The sequence below is a fragment of the Colossoma macropomum genome, unplaced genomic scaffold (genome assembly GCF_904425465.1).
Source record: "Colossoma macropomum unplaced genomic scaffold, Colossoma_macropomum, whole genome shotgun sequence".
In the NCBI taxonomy this organism is placed as follows: Eukaryota; Metazoa; Chordata; class Actinopteri; order Characiformes; family Serrasalmidae; genus Colossoma; species Colossoma macropomum.
Genome location: NW_023494804.1, coordinates 8160103 through 8177819, shown reverse-complemented (window position 1 = coordinate 8177819; position 17717 = coordinate 8160103). Strand labels below are relative to the sequence as shown.

Sequence of the window (17717 nt, the reverse complement as noted above, 5' to 3'; positions counted from 1 at the left end):
TAAAATGTTAAAAGAAATACAAAAAAATATTTTCACAAGTTTATATATTATATTATATTATATTATATTATATGTAAATATGAAAAGTCTGAATACTTTGTTTTATTTTATGTGGAAATGCAGATTGAACTAATTCAGTAGAATGATCCATATATCCAATAAATGCAGCAACAGCAAGGAGAAATCACATGATTAACAGAGAAGAGCAGATTAAATAATTAAATAAGAAAAGAAATAGACATTTTCCTCAGAGGTGCATTCAGGGGCACCACTAGAGGTTAACGTATTAGATCAGTTAGTCTCAGCTGGTGCAGTCCGAAAGGGGGATTTTCCTCTGAAGGCATGTTTAATTGGCTAGGTGACAGAATTTCATCGTCATAGTGACAAAGATTATATTTTCTCAGTTAAGTTCAGTTAAATCCTGCATTAATCGTTATTGAAAGCATAAACAATCAGATCTTCCCTTCAGCCCTGTTGGCTTCTCTCCCTCTCCTCGCCGGTGTTTAGTCATACATTAATTTTATTAAACTCACAACTCGAGGGAATAATAAGAGATCAATCTATTCAGTTTCTGCTAAAATTCTTCACTGCAGCCTCTTAATTTCTACTGGTTGAGGAATTGAGGGATATAAAATTGCATTATGATCAACACTATATGACCTTTTTGACTGACATTATTCTGGTGTCATCGGCCGCTTTTCCACTATCAAGTCAAATGGTTCTCAGGGCCATACCGTGCCGTTCCGTGCTGGTCTGGACTTGTGAGACCTGTTACTGGGTTCCTTTTCCATCTGTTGTACTGCTAAATCAGAATTAGGAAATACCCAAGAAAACTACACAAACGAGTGGCTAACAGCCCGGTGATGCACACACCACCCACCACAACATGTCTGATTCTGTCACGCCAACTTCAGTCTCTCACCGAGCTCTCGTCCTCTTTATCCTCTAAATGGGTCTTATTTGAGCATCTGTTACTGAAACAGACTGTACTGCGGTGGGTTTCACCTGCAGTTGGATAACTAGCTACATTAGCATTAGCATCACCCAGCAGTCAACAGCTCAAAGCACCACAGAACAATTCTATTCTAGTCTTTTGGGACTTCAACACAGGTCATTCGAATCTTTGCTCTCAGATACAAGTTTTTATCCTCTAAACAGGTGTTTTTAACCATGAACTCGCGTTAGCTTAGCCTAGCAAGCTACAGCTTAAAGCACTACACACAGGTTTGATTTCGGCTTTCTGTCACTCCACCATCAACCAGTCAACTTTGCTCTCACTGTTATAAGTTTTTATCATCTATACTTGTGATAGCAGGGCGCCAGCCAGTCGAATCGAACCCTGCACTGAGTGTGTGGATCTCTTCAGCTATGCTAAGTTAACTAGGGGAGAGGAGCCGGCTAGCATTAGATTAGCTAGGAGGCTCCAGCGAATAGGTACGTAGTTGCATTATCCCACCGAACGGTTCTGTGGCCCAGAGTATGGTTGGCTATCCATGTCAACAAAAATGTTTTTAAGCTCATAGAATCGTGTCCGTGTGGAAATGCCTCCGTGCTCAGAACCGTTTGGCCCTGCAGTGGAAAACAGGCCATTGTTTCAAGAGAAATCTAAAAACAATGAATATAAAGAGTTTTCAGTAATGTTCTTTCTATCCCTGTCGCTCATTCACACTCTCACAGGCTTTCTATGAAATGAAGCTTCATCAAATTCTTAAACTAGTTGGCTAATCAGCTAATGTTAATGTTAGCCTAACTGCTTTTCTTTGCATCACATAAACCCAAAACTAGCTGGCTAACAAGCAACCAAGTAAAAACCCAGTAACCAGTTATAATAACCAAAATTTGCCACAAATCCATATTGTAGCTTCACTCTGTAACTATTTACTGTTTCACGCTGAATATCATACATTTTTAATAAGGTCTGGTTTTACTCGCTCTAGGAGACCTCCCTCAGATATGATATACCTGATAGCAAGAGGATAGTGGACCACTGTCGGCCCGCTGATGGCAAAGCTGGTGGTCCACTGGCACTTTGCTCAACATTTTCTGGGCGGCCAACCGGTGTTCAAGCAGAGTATTAAACAAAATTCCACTTATCATCACTCATTTTCCACTCACAGTCCAATTTACTTATTTTTCCTTCCTTCCTTTCTTTAGTTTTACTTTGTAAGTTAGTTTAGTAAATTCTATTAATCTAGTACAGTGTCAGCAACAACATTGTCTATAGAATCATTTTACATTGGGCGTAGTCGTTATTTTTTTCTCTCAGTTATTTGTATTACTTGTCTAAGTTTATTTTCTAAAATAAAAGTCACTGTGTATTTAAAATCTGTTTGAGGAGATTAAAAACTAGTTAGAGCTTGTATGCAGGACAGTAATCTGAGTGGTCCGAGGGTGGACCAGCAGTGGCAAACAGTCAGCGGGTTGCCGACCTTATGAAGCCAGTGGACTGATATATTCTCACTCTCTGGGATGATTGGCTAACAACATAGAAAGTCTGATATGATTGGCCGAGCCAGGGGTTCCACTTTCCACACAGCGGCAGCGCTGCATTAAAGCAGCACTAGCGCCTTCCCCAGGCTATCACAGTATATTGAGAACTTGGAGACGCGACGCCGTGGTGGAATAATGAAGAATGAATGAGAATAAACTATAGAACATTTGAACTAGTACATTTATGTACATTTATTTGGGGGGGGGGCTAAAGCCTCCCTAAAACTGGCCTAGCGACACCCCTGTGTGTATTCCCATTAACAGATCACATTTGTTCCCCGTGAGACAATCCTGAAACAACCACAGGCATTTTTAGATTGTCGATGAAAATAAGGTTCTTTCAGGCAATGCCAACATGATGCCCCGGAGCTACCACTTTTAACCACATGAGGCTTACCTTAAATAAACCTTCGGCATTTTTCTGTATGCTTTCTGCAGCCTCATTTTTGCTGTCTACATGAACTGTGGGTGAAAAATAGCACGCAGCTTGCTCATCTGACACCATTTGATCATGGGAAAGTTATTCCCCAGTCTGCAAGAAAAAGTGCTTTTATGTATCAATTGTATTAATTATGTATCAGTGGCAGAGCAGGCAGGCCTGTGTCTGCTTTCCGGATGAGAGTCGCCGTGTCCTTTGCTGTTAAGTGGCTCTGAGTGGGTAACATTCGCAGCGGGTTAGCGTCACTGCTGAAATTGTTGGCCAAAGTAAGCCTAATATTTTCCATTTCCTGGATGAGCATTAATCATCCGTGGCAATTTGCCTGCGAGCGGTTCATTTCGTGAGGCCGGTCAGGATGTTTAAGAGTGCTTTCAGCCAGCGCCGCCTCCGCACGCTGAGCCTCTCAGCCAGCCGTCCTCCACTCCACCCCCACAGATAAAAAGATCCACCTCTGTCTTCCACCAGGCCTCTGGCCCACCTCCAGAAGCGCCTGCCCGGATTCGGCCACCTGTCCCTGCCGCCTCGACACTGCCTGCCTTCTTCTGGCCGAACACTGTTTCTTTTCATTCTGTCTGACCTTCGCTTTCAGTCTTTGCAGAAAGCTTTGGGTCAATCGGTCCTGTTCAAGCCTTACCTCTCCGAGCAGGTGTCCTGACAAAGGGAGCTGGTCATTTTGCGGAAGTCGTAGAGGACAGTGCCCCCGAGCGCACGCTGCTTGTCGTCATTTATGAAGCATCCGATGTAGGTTCCTGTTGAACAACGTAGGAAAATCATTTGAGAGATCACTAGCTCGTTTAATTGAATAGTTTGGCAAAAAACCTGATTTACACAGTTTTCCCCTTGTCCCAAATGCAGTAGACTGATCAAGATGTGTTTGGTGCTTCTTTAGTGTAGAACTGTGGTTGCTAGGCTAACAGTGCTAAGTAGTCACCCAAACCATTTCCACAAATACTGGCCAAAATCTTCATACATTTGCTTCAAACTATGTTTAGCACAGTAATACTTGCTTACTGTAATCAGGGGTGGATTTGGTGATTCTGGGGCCCTAGGCAGCTAGCTTCCTGTTCCACCTTAAATGGCCTCAGACATCAGAACTGCTACACCATTTAAGGTGAAATGGGAAAATTCGAGCAAGAAGCTGGCAAATAGCTGACTTCAGCTTCATATCACCAAAGAATTAGTGGTGGTGATAATAAATAACTGTTTCACCCCTTCCCCCCTCTTTGAAGGAATATGATGCCCTAAGTGTAACTAAAGCCCAGCAGTGAGGAGCTGAACTTTACCCTCCTCTGCTGTCACTGCAGACTGGCAGGGTCGCCTACAGAGCAGCGCTAGTAGCTGTTAATGAAGTGATGTTCGTTATTTGAGGGTCCCATTTCATAAGGACGATTTCAACCACTAGCCTTGTAACTCAGTTTCAAGGGGTAAGGAGACACTCGAAAACAAGGAGTAGGAGTAAAAATAAGAAATGGGATTAGGCCTAAGTTGAGACTCTGGGCTCCTGAGTTGCACAGCCATCTGCGCTGCAAAAAATTAGATCTTGGCAAGTAAAATCATCTTAAATTAAGTGGATATATCCAATATTTCTTATTTTGAGACTGCTGTAAGAATATTATAAGATTATTCAAGCAAAAATGGCCTGGGTTCGGCTGGGCAACCGGGGTCGTTTCTGTGTGGAGTTTGCATGTTCTCCCCGTGTCTGCGTGGGTTTCCTCCGGGTACTCCGGTTTCCTCCCACAGTCCAAAAACATGCAGTTAAGCTAATTGGACATGCTGAATTGCCCCTAGGTGTGAGTGCGTGTGTGTGACTGTGTATGTCTGTCTGTCTGCCCTGCGATGGACTGGCGACCTGTCCAGGGTGTATCCTGCCTTCCGCCCAATGACAGCTGGGATAGGCTCCAGCACCCCACCGCGACCCGGAAGGATAAGCGGTTTAGATGATGTATGTATGTATGTATGAAATTGTCACACTGTACTGGCAGATAATTCAGCTTATTTAAAGAAATATGCTTAAAACAAGCAAAATTGTTTTGTAGAAGTAGCAGAGTAATGTAGAAGTAATGACTCTCAACACCCCAAAAAAACACACTGAAGAATGTCTTTCCAGTAGGTAGATTATTGCTTAATTGCCTTGTTCATACCAGTCTGTCTTTATGCAACTGTATCATCATGTAACAACATGGAATAATCCATTATAACCATGACCGGGTCATGGGGCTGCATTGCAATTATCGAAAATAATCACCGCAAGCACAAATAACAGCTATTTTTAAAATGTATATTTATTTTGCAATATGTAAATTAACATCAGCATATACAGTTTATCTAATTTGTGTATTGATGGGGTCCTTGGCTAATGGGGGCCCTAGGCGGCTGCCCCTGACTGTATGACGTTAGAAGTTGCATATCGAGTAATGATAAGCCTAGGAAAAGTAAGTGTTTGTTGGCAGATGCCAACAAATGTGTTTTTTTGTTGGCAAAGAGTTTTCATTGTAGGCTGTTTGAGAACAAGCAATGGCCAACATCCACATTAACCTACAAGTCTTTTTTGCATGATAACCAACAGAATTTTAACCAGTTGTCTAGCAAATTGAATTGTAATTTGGTTTTACTTCTTTTGGAACCCATAAAACCTGCCTGCTGATGACTAAATACATTTGCCTCCTTACATAACATATATTTTAGTTAACTAACTGTGAAGAAGGTGGGTTTTAGAGTTGCTTGCTGTGTCTTACTGTCAGCTTCTAAAGGCCATCTCACAGCAGACAACCACGCAGCATTGCATAGTGGATATAATACAAACTACATAGAAAGTGCTGCAGTGAGAGCTCTGGTAAAGGCCAAGTTTGAGTTATTTTTACACTTTTTCATTTCATAAATGTAATAGAATAAAACTTCACTAATAAATTTATTACACTGAGCAAAACTAACTCTTTACAAAATGGCTGATTTTGAGTAAAAAATGGCTGTTTTGAGTGATATGAAGTGAAACAGACTTGGCTGTATGTTTGGCTGAGGTGAGAGGCTACTAGTATTTGAAATATATGGCTTTTTGTGGTCTCATTCTGGGTTTTATTTAATGTAGTAATGGCAGAAATGCTGTATAGCATGCATCAATATGTCACCTCATAGTCAGACTTTCCACTAAGGGCCCTCCCATGACATCTGCCACATTTCAAACTTACACACTGGACCTACCTCTGAGAATGCATTTTGCACATATATGTACACACAGTCTATGCATCAGCACCCTTCTGTTTTTTTCTGTTATTCCACTAGTACATCTGCACTCTTGTCTTATCTTAATGTTTACGCACCATTGAAGAAGCCAGAATGTGTTTCATTATACTGTACCACAGTACATAATGAACTGAATTGAACTCTGCTGATCATCTTTTATCCTATGTTTATGCTATGTTTTTGATGTAAGTGGTCTTTTCCAGGATGAAAATGCCCCTATCCACAGGGCACAAGGGGTCACTGAGTGGTTTGAATAGTATGAAAATGATGTAAGTCAAATGTCATGCCATTTACGGCATTTGGGAGATGCTCTTATCCAGATCTCAGCTCAGTTAAACACCTATGGGAGCCATCCACCATCATCCATTGGATGTCCACCACTTGAGGGAACATCTTTGGGAGGAATGGCGTTACATCTGTCCAGTAAAGTTTTCATGTATAATCTAAGCCAAAGTGCACCGTGGATGACGGTGGCCTTACTAAGACCCTTTATGTTGGCTTTAGTTTGTCACCTATCTGTACATTACATGCTAGCCACATTAGCCTTTTAGCCTCAGTGCAAAACTAAAGAAGAAAACTTTAGTATGTGTTGCCAATCAAGTCTCACCTTTATGCCTGGTAGCCTTGTGTGCTTGACTGTGTTCTACTCCATTCTCATCCTCCGTTCTTCGGCCCTGGATCCAGTGGCGTCTGAGGTGTCGGATCTTCAGGTTACGGGACATGAAACGTTCTTGATCGGCTCTGCTGCCTGACAGATCCAATGGACTGTTCTCTACATCTTCAATCACTCTAGATCCCGGTCTCCTGTAGCGCCAGCCGTCATTTGGCACCTCCAGGGCTCTAGGGGGCACCAGTACGGTGTCAGTTCCTCTCTGAAACAAGGCCACGCTGGAGCGCTGGAGCAACAAGACACTTCCTGCCATGATGTAAGCCACACCCAGGAAGAGGAGGAGCAAGCGAGCCCGTCTTAAAAAGCGCTGCAGCCTGTAGAAAGTCTTAGCCATCCTTTCGACTCGAGGGACAAGGCTCTCCACAGTGAATCAAAGACGCTTTTTCGCTTTGCAGGATCAGTAGATCCAAATCTGGAGATTACAGGATGTTCCCTTCCTCATGGTTAGTCAGCTTCTGGTCTACATCCTCTGTCAGATGACAGCATTCGGCTTAAAGGGTTGAAGGGGTTGGATTCCAGAACACCCACGATGTTCTCACAAATGACATTCAGTGAGCCTGAAGCAGAGAAGAGAACCTCTGAGAATCTGATCAGAATGTAGAGCTTTTTTCATCACATACTGATTGTTTATTGACAATTAATACTTATCGCCAGTACAATGTTACTTATGTCTCAGTTGTAGGCCATTGAAACAAGCGGGTGTGTCCGGACTGTAAACTCTGTATAACATTTGTGTTTGTGAGCAGAAAAGGAGATATTTTATTATGATTTGAAATTGTGTGTATGGCAAGAACATTTTTTTACATTTATGCCCTGTTTTTGTCATTGCTTGACCTCAGATTAACAGAAACAATGCACCTGAATTTAACGTTCAGTTTACTGCAGCTTATCATGCTCATCACTACACATAGCCCCGCCCACTAACTAGCTGCAGGATTTAAATAGCACCATGATATTAATTTATGTTAATAATTGAAATTTTTTCCCACCAAACATTGCACAGTGGGTTATTTTACGACAGCTAATAAGTCAAAGTTTGGGAATGTCTTTTCACACTTGTACATATATACGTACTGACCACTGCTATTGTGACACTGCCCCATCTTGGGACCTGTGATTTACCGATTATCAATAATTAAACACAAACATTAAATACTTTTCTTGTGTTAAACATAGTAGTTCTCAGACAGTCCCTGGGCAACCATGACCAAAGTTACTGGTGACCGAGGGCTTTGAGGTGGTCTATTTTTCTTGACCTGATGCTTTCTAAGCCATTATTTTGTTTTCTTTTACGTCCTGCTTATACCACAAGGAGGGGGGACTTTTATTTTGAATATAAACCCTGGTTTGGGACAGCAAGTGGTGGTGGCTGCCATTTTGAGGAAGTACCAAGGTTGGGAAGAGCTGACTGTTTGCTCCACTCTTGCCAACCAATAAGGAACCTAACCTCTTCCTCATCTTCTGCTCACTGATGATGGTGGATTATTCCTGGAGCAGTTGAGAATAAGTCAGGAATCTGGGTGAGATCGCTGAGTTTTTGCTGGGCCTTCTGTTTTTTGTGATGTATGTCTTGGATGTTCTTGCGTTTTTAGTGGGTAATTTTTCTCATTCGGAGACAACATGTTTGTTTGTTTGTTTGTTTGTTTGTTTATTTATTTATTTATTTATTTATTTTTTAGACAAGCTCTGTTGGAACTCCTTTTGAACTGAATTGATAATTCAATGGGATCTTGGACTCAAGTTTATTTTTGTTTGAACATGGACGAGTTTTGTCTGGGGTCTTGGGGGAAATGGGTCATTTTTGTGTCCCTGGCGTTTACAGATAAATTACACTTGAAAAGTTTACAAAACTTTTAAGAAGTTATTTTAACAATTACACCTTCTTGAGCCGTCAATTTAGCAACATTGGTTTTTAAATCAATTATATAGAATTCCAAGCACCACAGAAGAGCTCATCCTCACAGGGTGAGAGTCACTTTTCGAGGTAAAAACACGTTTTTCTGCAATTTTAACTGCAATAATCTATACGTGACTATGAGATAAATGATTTAAATGACATAAAGAAAACAAATGCCACATAAATATTATAAAGTATATAATGAAAGTTATTGTCCACAGGAGTTGTGTCACTGGTGTTACTGTGTGATAAAAAGTTTTCTTTTTTTGAAATAAAATTTGCACTGGTGACATCACTTGACTTCCTTTTACCTGTTTTCTGAGGATCTATGAAGAAAAGCACATGGTGAGTCCACTGTGTCTTTCAGTTATAAGAGATTTTCTCATTTAGCTCATGATTTCATATGAAGCTTTTAGCTGAAGTCACTGGTGTGACCGACTTTATTCTTGGGTAATTGTGAAAATATTAAACGATTAAATTACATATTTTAGTGGATATTCCATGACTGACAACATGTGGTTTGATGCTCTTTAGCAGCCATTTTGTAAAATGTGTTTTCCATCAAAATGTCACTGGTGTTATCTTTCTTATGTGTAACAATAATGACAAACCATAACACCAGTGACTCCTAAGGATAGATTAAAAAAGTGGGCATTTCTGTAGAATGACCCAAATATATTATGTTGAATAGAGGCTATATGGATCTACATAAAGGTTACTGAATTAAATTGCATTAGCAGTGTCTGAATTCTTTTAGTAACTTTTGATCAAGGAAGTGTGTCAACATAAAACCAAAAATCAAAACCAGCTGGTAGCTCAAACGTTAGTAAATCGTGTGGAACTTTCAGCCGCACTTTCAGTGTCTCCACTCACTTGTTTGCATGAGCGTTTTGTGCAGTCATCACTCAAATGCATATGCATGAGAGATGAGTAGCTTGCTTTGTAATTTTCCATGCACATGGCCTATAACCTGAGCTTTTAGGCTTGTACACCAATTTTGCACATAATGCACAGGCAGAACATGTCTAATTTGCATTTGGAACTAGTGCAAAAAGCGTAGTACATTGACCCTACTATGTAATTAAATATACATTGAATAATCATATTTAAATCCCTGTACGTTGTTGGACAATCAGTTGCCTCACTTTTGCCAGGACTAAATTTCCCTTTTGACTTATAAAAGTGTACTATTAGCATTTACAGTGTATAAAACCAAAGTATTAACTCTTGACTCTTAGAGCTAACTCAAAGGTCTAACTCAGGGGTCGCATGCAGCTCTTTTCCTACCCTGTTGTGGCTCCACGGCAGAATTCGATATTTAGGTAAAAATAAAATAATCCTCCTTTGCAGTAAAATAAAGGTTTTTAACAATAAATGGTCTTAAACGCTGGAGTTGTGTAACTGCTAATTCACCCTTTAACCCTGAAGGCTGATGCGCAGATTGCTGGTCACACAACTAGCAACACAGACGACAGTCTCGGCTAGCTAGCAGCTAACGAAAAGGCAAAGAGAATTTTAGAGATTTAAGGCAAAGAGATTTAAGATGAACATCAATCGTTTGGAGTCTAATTATTTGCCTTTATAATAACTCCAGCTGGTTTCCTGATACATATAATCTGCAACAAGAATCTATCAAACACTAAAAAGTTGCCAAGTTGAAGTCATCTTCTTATTCGCCAGCTTCTTGTTTGAATTTTCACGTTCCACCTTAAATGTTGCAACAGTTAGCTACATAGTTAGGTACATTCTGACACCTCAGGCACCATTCAAGGTGGATCGGGAAATTCGAACAAGAAGCTGGCGAATGAGAAACTAACCGTAGCTTCATAAAAAGTCAAACATTTTTACAAGAAACTGTTCTACTTTTTCAGAAAGGTTTCCTGCCAGAGATGCGAGAAAAGCAGTTATATTTTAGCTAAAGCTTAAAGCAGAGCAAAGTAAGTCTGCATTTTCATTTATATTTTTTTGCCTATACTAGGACATTAGCACATGTTGAGACATATTTACAGCCAAGATGGTGAAATGCTACTTCAATAAAATAGACATGAAATGTTGTGGCTCCCAAGGTGGTTAGATTCTTGTTAAAACTTGACAAAATGGATCTTCTCAACATTTGGGTTGCTGACCCCTGGTGTAACTAGATACTGTGGCTTTCTACATAAGCCAGTAATGCAGTTTGACATTTGCCCACTTTATCAGAAACCTCCTCCCTTGCTGCTCTACCTTGCTGATGTACTGTAGCCCATCAGTTGATACACAGTTTATGTACCTCTAGCCCATCACCAGTGGTCAGTTTGTGACCACAGAGCTGCTTTTGGCTGGATTTTTTGTTTGGTGGGCCACTCTTATCCTCAAAGTGGTTACCATGACAGTGTCACTGCTGTGCAGTAATATACCACTGAGTAATAGCTAGTCAACAGCCGTCCTGACCAATGATAAAAGAGTAGAGCTGGGCTGAAACTGCAACAACACATAAGCTACAGTCTATAACTGAACAGTCATACAGTGGACCTATAAGGCAGGTGAATGTCATTCACCAAGTGGCCATTGAGTGGAAGTGGAATGTAAAGTGTCCAGTTACATAAGTACCTGGATCTCATGAAGAAAAGTCCATTCTGATTGATCTTGGCAAGGAACACAAACGAATCTCTTTCTACAGGAAGCATTCTCTCTCTCTCTCTCTCTCTCTCTCTCTCTCTCTCTCTCTCTCTCTCTCTCTCTCAGTATTGCGCTGTGTGCCTTGACCTTCATGTCTGTCTGAGCGCAGGCTTTGAGGAGGCGTGAGCTGCTGTGTTAGAATATGAGGGTTAGCAGAAGTCTGAGCGTTCGGCTTCGCCAGGCTCAGTATACAGCTGCAGGGCATGTGGTATTCACAATGCAGGGCAGGAGAGGCATGCAGAGCGCAGCAGCAGCTTCGGAGAAGGGGTCCGCTAAGACTCTAAGACACTAAAACACGGTGATTCTGCTCTCCTGCAATAAATACACTCATACTGGAGCAGCCTCGGCTGCCAACGACTCAGACGTTAAAGTCATACGTGGGTAGATAAAGGGATTATTAATAGCCAGCCAACCTGGAAACTACACTGAATTTAATGCATTGCATAGAAAAGACTGTCTTTTGGTTTGCAGTAATTGTGTTAATGTAATATACACAGTATGTAGACAGCAGCTTATCCAATGTTTCTTCTTGAAGGGTTTTAATAGGGAGTTTGTCCCTCCTCTGCTGCAGTATCAGCCCTCTATTCTTCTGGGAAGGCTTTATACTAGATGTTGGAACATTGCTCTGAGGATTTGATTGCATTCAGCTACGAGAGCATTAGTGAGGTCAGGTACTGATGTTGGATGATCAGTTCTGGATCTCCAACTCATCCCAGAGGTATCAGGTGGAACTCCATCACTCCAGGGAACACAGTTCCACTGATCCACAGCCCAATGCTGGAGGGCTTCATACCCCTCTAGCCACCACTTTGCATTGGTCACCTTTGGCTTATGTGCGGCTGCTCCAGAGAAGCTCATTCTAATGCACTCTAATAGGTGCACATCCTTTCAGACCCATAGCGTTGAGCTGTCTTCTCACAGTGGAAGGATGGACAGAAACATCTGGGGATGTTTTCAGATCTGAATCAAGAGTGGAGCTTGATTTTTCTCCTCTCTCTCAAAGATGAAAGCTTTAAGTGCTGTTTATCTGATGGGGACAGGTTTGGTGGTCTACCAGGTCCAGGTGGTTGCTAGAGTCCCACTTTCTCTGTATGTTTCAATCATTTTTTGACATCCAGTTTTGGAAACTTAAGCTTCTTTTGATGGTCTCTTTATGCAAGTGGATTCTCATATTTAATCTCCTCAGAAAAACACCTAAAAATGAATCACGTAATAGCTGTTTTGACTCAAAAGGAAATAAATTAAGGGTGATCTCTGACTTTGGCACTTAAACCGATCAGGTCGCTGGTGCCTAGTAGGGCCAATCAAAAATATGTTCCAAACACCCATGATTATTGGTGTTCAGTTCTTTGGTGTGCATGAGAGGGCAGGTGGAATGTTCACACCTGTCAAAATAAACCGAATTAAAAGTCTGATTGTTCTGCAACAAACAAGGAACGTGTGAAAGCACCCTAAGATTTCAACTATTAATATCGCTAAAACTAAAAATCAACATTGAGTGCGTTCACGTGCACTTAATAATCCGATAACTGCAGAAATTCAGATTTTGTCAGTAATCCAGTCAATGTGTTTACATGCACTTACATGTAGTCAGATAATGGGGAAACTCCAGGGCTAAATGAGTCGGACAGTTATCAGATTTCTATAATATAATAATACGTGACATAAGCATAACGTAAAACTCAAACTTCATGTCGCAACTTTTTTTGAAACATTGAGCCACTTTACCTGAAAATATGAACATACATCAACTAGAAGATTTAAGATTTAAATTCTTGATTTGGTCAAGCATGTAGTCGGTTTCAGCGTCGCTACAAAAGTGTTTTGCTGCGATCTCGTGGCAACGCTCCTTGCTTATTTACGGCATCGCGGTCTGTTTTCGCACATGCACCAACTGAGAAATATGAAAGAAATCAGAGTAAGAGTTCACATGCACTGAGAAATCTGATTACTGAGCTAAAACCCATCTCTCTTTGTCAGATTTCTAGACATTACTCCGACCTAAGAAATCAGAGTAGGCTGTTTACATGACCATTTGAATAATCAGATAACTGCAGAAATCTGAAATTATGATCAGATTATTGAGTGTGTGTAAATGCACTCATTGTAATGTGGTGATAATATATCATCCATCAATGCTTTAAAGACCATTTAACGGCTCAATGCAGCTGATTAACGCCTAAGCAAAGCAAGTAACCATCGTCATAGTCATTCTGTGATGTTCAGTAGATTGAATGTTCATTAAACTCCCAAAGCACAGCGAGTGGGAGTGCATTTTCAGAGATGACACATTCCTGCCTGACCCGTAAACAACAAACTTCTGATAATGGCAGCTCATCTCACTGTCCTCGCCATGAAACGCTCTTTGTTACCATAGTGAAGCAGCTTTAACATAGGCAGCAGATAAGCAAATGCACGTCACGGCCCCCGGAATAGCGTCTGGATGGCAAAGCACCTCAACAGCACGAAAGAGAGGAAGCCTTTCACTCGTTAAATCAATTATTGCTCAATAAATAAGCGAGCTGTTTTTATAAATCCGGAGAAAGTGGAGCGAAGACGACGCGCTGTTATCTCCAATCAGAAGCCGCTCTGATCACTTATAGGTTAATGTTCTTATTTTCTCTACTTTTACACTAAACATAGCTTCTGGAAATCAGCCCAGAGATGCTTTTTAATCTCAGAGCAGCGCGATGCTGTGCTATTTATGTGATTCTCTCTCTCTCTGTGTCTCTCGCTGTCTCTCACTCTCTCTCTCTGTCTGAACCCATAAGCAACAGCCTGATGCCAGAAAACTGAACCGAAATCAACCAACAGCAGCCTGAAAGCTGAGATTCTCCAGATTCAGATGTTTATATGTGAGACATACAGTGCTGTGCAAAAGAAAGACCACCCTTCATGTATTTAATTACCGGTCAAACAGACATTGAGTACAAATCATTCATTTTTCAGCATCAGGAAAACATATACAGCATATCTTTAACAGAAAATTGCACAGAAGCCTCAACAACTAAATATAATATCAACTATTTTTCAGTATTAAGTGTGTCCACTCTTTACACTCTTACAGCTTCCATTCTTTTCTATAGACTTGCTTTCAGTTTCAATCAGGGATATTTTTCCTATATAAGTTCAGTCTTAGAAGTTGGTTGCATTTTCTGCTTCCCACAATCCCAGTAACCCAAACATATTCAGTCATATTGAGTTCTGGAACACAAGCAGCCTCTTTGTATAAATAAAAAATACTGTACTGATTTTTTTGTACAGTACCATATTTCATATATTGATTACCTTAAGAAGCTACACAACAAGTCCAAAACTATCCAGACACCTTTCTTTAGCGTTAACCCAGCATCAGTTGAGAATACACAGCTTGTATATTCTCTATAGAAAAGCATTGACTAATAGAGTGGTATGCCCTGGAGCAGCCGAACATGAGCCAAAGATGACCATGTCCAATGCCAAGTGTGGGTTAAAGGGGTATGAAGACCCCAGCATTGGGCTGCGGATCAGTGGAACTGTGTTCTCTGGAGTGATCAAGTTCCATCCAGGACCTTTGGGATGAGTTGGAGATCCCGAACTGATCATCCAACGTCAGTACCTGACCTCACTAATGCTCAATCAAATCCTCACAGCAATGTTCCAATATCTAGTGTAAAGCCTTCTGAGAAGAGTAGAGGCTGTTACTGCAGCAGAGGAAGAACAAACTCCCTATTAATACTCTAGATTACTAAAGAAACGCTGGATGAGCAGCTTCTGCAAACTATGTATGAATCGTCTTTGACTTGTTTTAGCTCAGCACTGTCAAGCCTGTGTCTGTTTAGTGTGAATAAAGGGTTTGAACATATTAAACCATCACAGATTTCTTACCTCTCAGCTCTTCTGTGCCTCTAGTTGATGAGTTTATGACTCCGCAGCCAAGAGCAATTATTTCCAGCAAGATTTGGCTCAAAACAAGCTAATCACAGTCCTGACAGGACAGCTTCTGAAATAAAGAGAAGAAACTTTTACATACAGACAAATCTCTCTCTCTCTCTCTCTCTCTCTCTCCTTCATCTCTCTCTTTCTCTTCCTTCTCTCTCTCTCTCTCTCTCTCTCTCTCTCTCTCTCTGTCTCTCGCTTCTCTTCCTTCTCTCTCTCTCTCTCTCTCTCTCTCTCTGTCTCTGTCTCTCGCTTCTCTTCCTTCTCTCTGTCTCTCTCTGTCTCTCGCTTCTCTTCCTTCTCTCTCTCTCTCTCGATTCTCTTCCTTCTCTCTCTGTCTCTCTTTCTCTCTCTCTCTTCTCTCCCTTCTCTCTCTCTCTCTCTCTCCCCCTCTCTCTCGCTTCTCTTCCTTCTTTCTGTCTCTCTCTCTTTATCGCTTCTCTTCCTTCTCTCTCTCTCTCTCTCTCGTGCTTCTATTCTATCTCTATCTCTTTCTCTCTTGTGCACTTCTCTATCTTTTCTCTCTTACTGCCTCTCTCTCTCTCTCTCTCTCTCTGCTTGACTGTATCAAGTACAATTTTTGAGAAAAACAAAATATCAGAATCACATCAAGTTTTTTTTCTTACAATCTGTTTCTTTTTTTAAATGAAATTTACTGAGATTTGACTAATTCAAACTGATATTTGATGTATCTGAGAGAGTTCCCATATCAGTGCCATCTCTCTCTCTCTCTCTCTCTCTCTCTCTCTCTCAGTTCATCACTGCTTGATTGGCATTAATATTACAAGCCAAATTGATGCAATTAATATAAACACCAAATAAACAGAAGATGCATATAGAGCAATATTTAATAAATTAACATTAATGTACGACTTCTTTAGTTATCAACATCTCTCTCTCTCTCTCTCCCATTTCACTCTCTATCTCTCTCTTTTCCTTTTCTCTCATCTTTCTGTCTATCTCTACCTCTCTTTTTCTCTCCTCTTTTTTTATCTTGCTGTCTTTGTCTATCTCTGTCTTTATCTCTCTTCTGTTTCTCACACTCTTTGCTCTCTCTCCCTTTTCTTCCTTCTCTCTCTCTCTCTCTCTCTCTCTCTCTCTCTACAGAGATCAATAGGAAATAAGTTATATTTCAATATCTTTATTTATTAAAGTCTCTATCTGTCTCCCTCATACTCTCTCTCTCTCTCTCTCTCTCTCTCTCTCTCTCTCCTTTTCTCTCTCTTTCTCTCTCACAGCACTCTTGATTGGCTCGGATGTTACAAGTTATATTTCTGACAAAGCTGTTAATAAAATAATGGAAATATCACTAAATATCAGGAAAGAAGAAATCAGAGAAGTGTCGTTAATCAGCAGTACAGAAATAAAGAGTAGGGGGGAGCCCACCCAGACCCCTGACCCCCCTGAAGGGGCATTCCAGCGGATCAGAGACCCAGTCAGATTTCAGCACCGCCGCCCTGAACAGCTCCGCACTTTCTCCGCCTCGCAGTGAAGACTCGCCGCGGAGTCGCGCAGCTCCAGCAACAGTTTGTCACGGAGCTTTTCTCTCGAGCACGAACACAGCCTCGCGCGCACAGCCACGCGACTCAGCTCAAACTCTACTGAATCAATGAATGAATGAACGAGTGAATGAATGAATGGAGTATCACTGCTTTACCTGCTCCGTGTTTCCTCTCTCCTCTCACACTCCGCTCTCATCTCCCGCTTCTCTCGCGCCTCCGACACGCGCACGTGACCCACTCCCTCCCACCGTCGCCACTCGTAGCGAAGATACAGGTTGCCAGGTTGGTTAGACTTCTCCCTCCTCGATAGTCAGTTCACCACAAAAGCAGTGCGGTTTGAAAAAATAGACGATTATATGAAAAAAAAACACCAATCTGGCAACCCAATTCATTGAACCGAAATAGCGTGAATAAATAATAGGTTAGTTTTCAAAACTCTCAAACTGTCGCACGAACAAATATATTCGTACAGTGTGAAAGACGAGACCAGCTTGATAACCAATCTGGCAACCCAACAACAATATTAAATTCAAACATATTTGTTCATAGTATATTGTAGTATACAGGATCTGACAGCCAGACAATTAGATTTAGTCTACCACAACATGTTTAAAAAGTAGTCAACTTGTGGTGGAAAATGCCACAATCTGGCAACCAAGACTCAAATTTACAAAAAAAAAAGCCACAGCGTGATTAAAAAATAGGCAACTTGTGATGGGAAACCCATCAATATGACAACCCACCCTCCTATTTATTAAGACTTCCACACTGTGATTAAAAAAATAGGCAACTTGTGATGGAAAACCACTCAATTTGGCAACCCACACTCCAATTTGCTGAAAGACTACCACAGCGTGATTAAAAAAATAGGTAACGTGTGATTGAAAACCACTCAATCTGGCA

At 41.1% G+C, this 17717-nt stretch overlaps 1 protein-coding gene across 1 annotated transcript in view; it reads right to left on the bottom strand.

Annotated features, from left to right (window-relative positions):
* Positions 1-17016, bottom strand: part of wscd1b (WSC domain containing 1b) — a 28728-nt gene extending 11712 nt beyond the window's left edge. Inside the window, exons 1-4 of the mRNA XM_036594344.1 lie at positions 16970-17016; positions 15262-15376; positions 6777-7396; positions 3564-3678 (exon numbers count right to left, since the gene is read on the bottom strand). Coding sequence (XP_036450237.1) covers positions 3564-3678; positions 6777-7173 — 512 coding nt within the window. The 5' untranslated portion in view covers positions 7174-7396; positions 15262-15376; positions 16970-17016. The remainder of the gene's footprint in view (positions 1-3563; positions 3679-6776; positions 7397-15261; positions 15377-16969) is intronic.
* Positions 17017-17717: the final 701 nt, after the last annotated feature.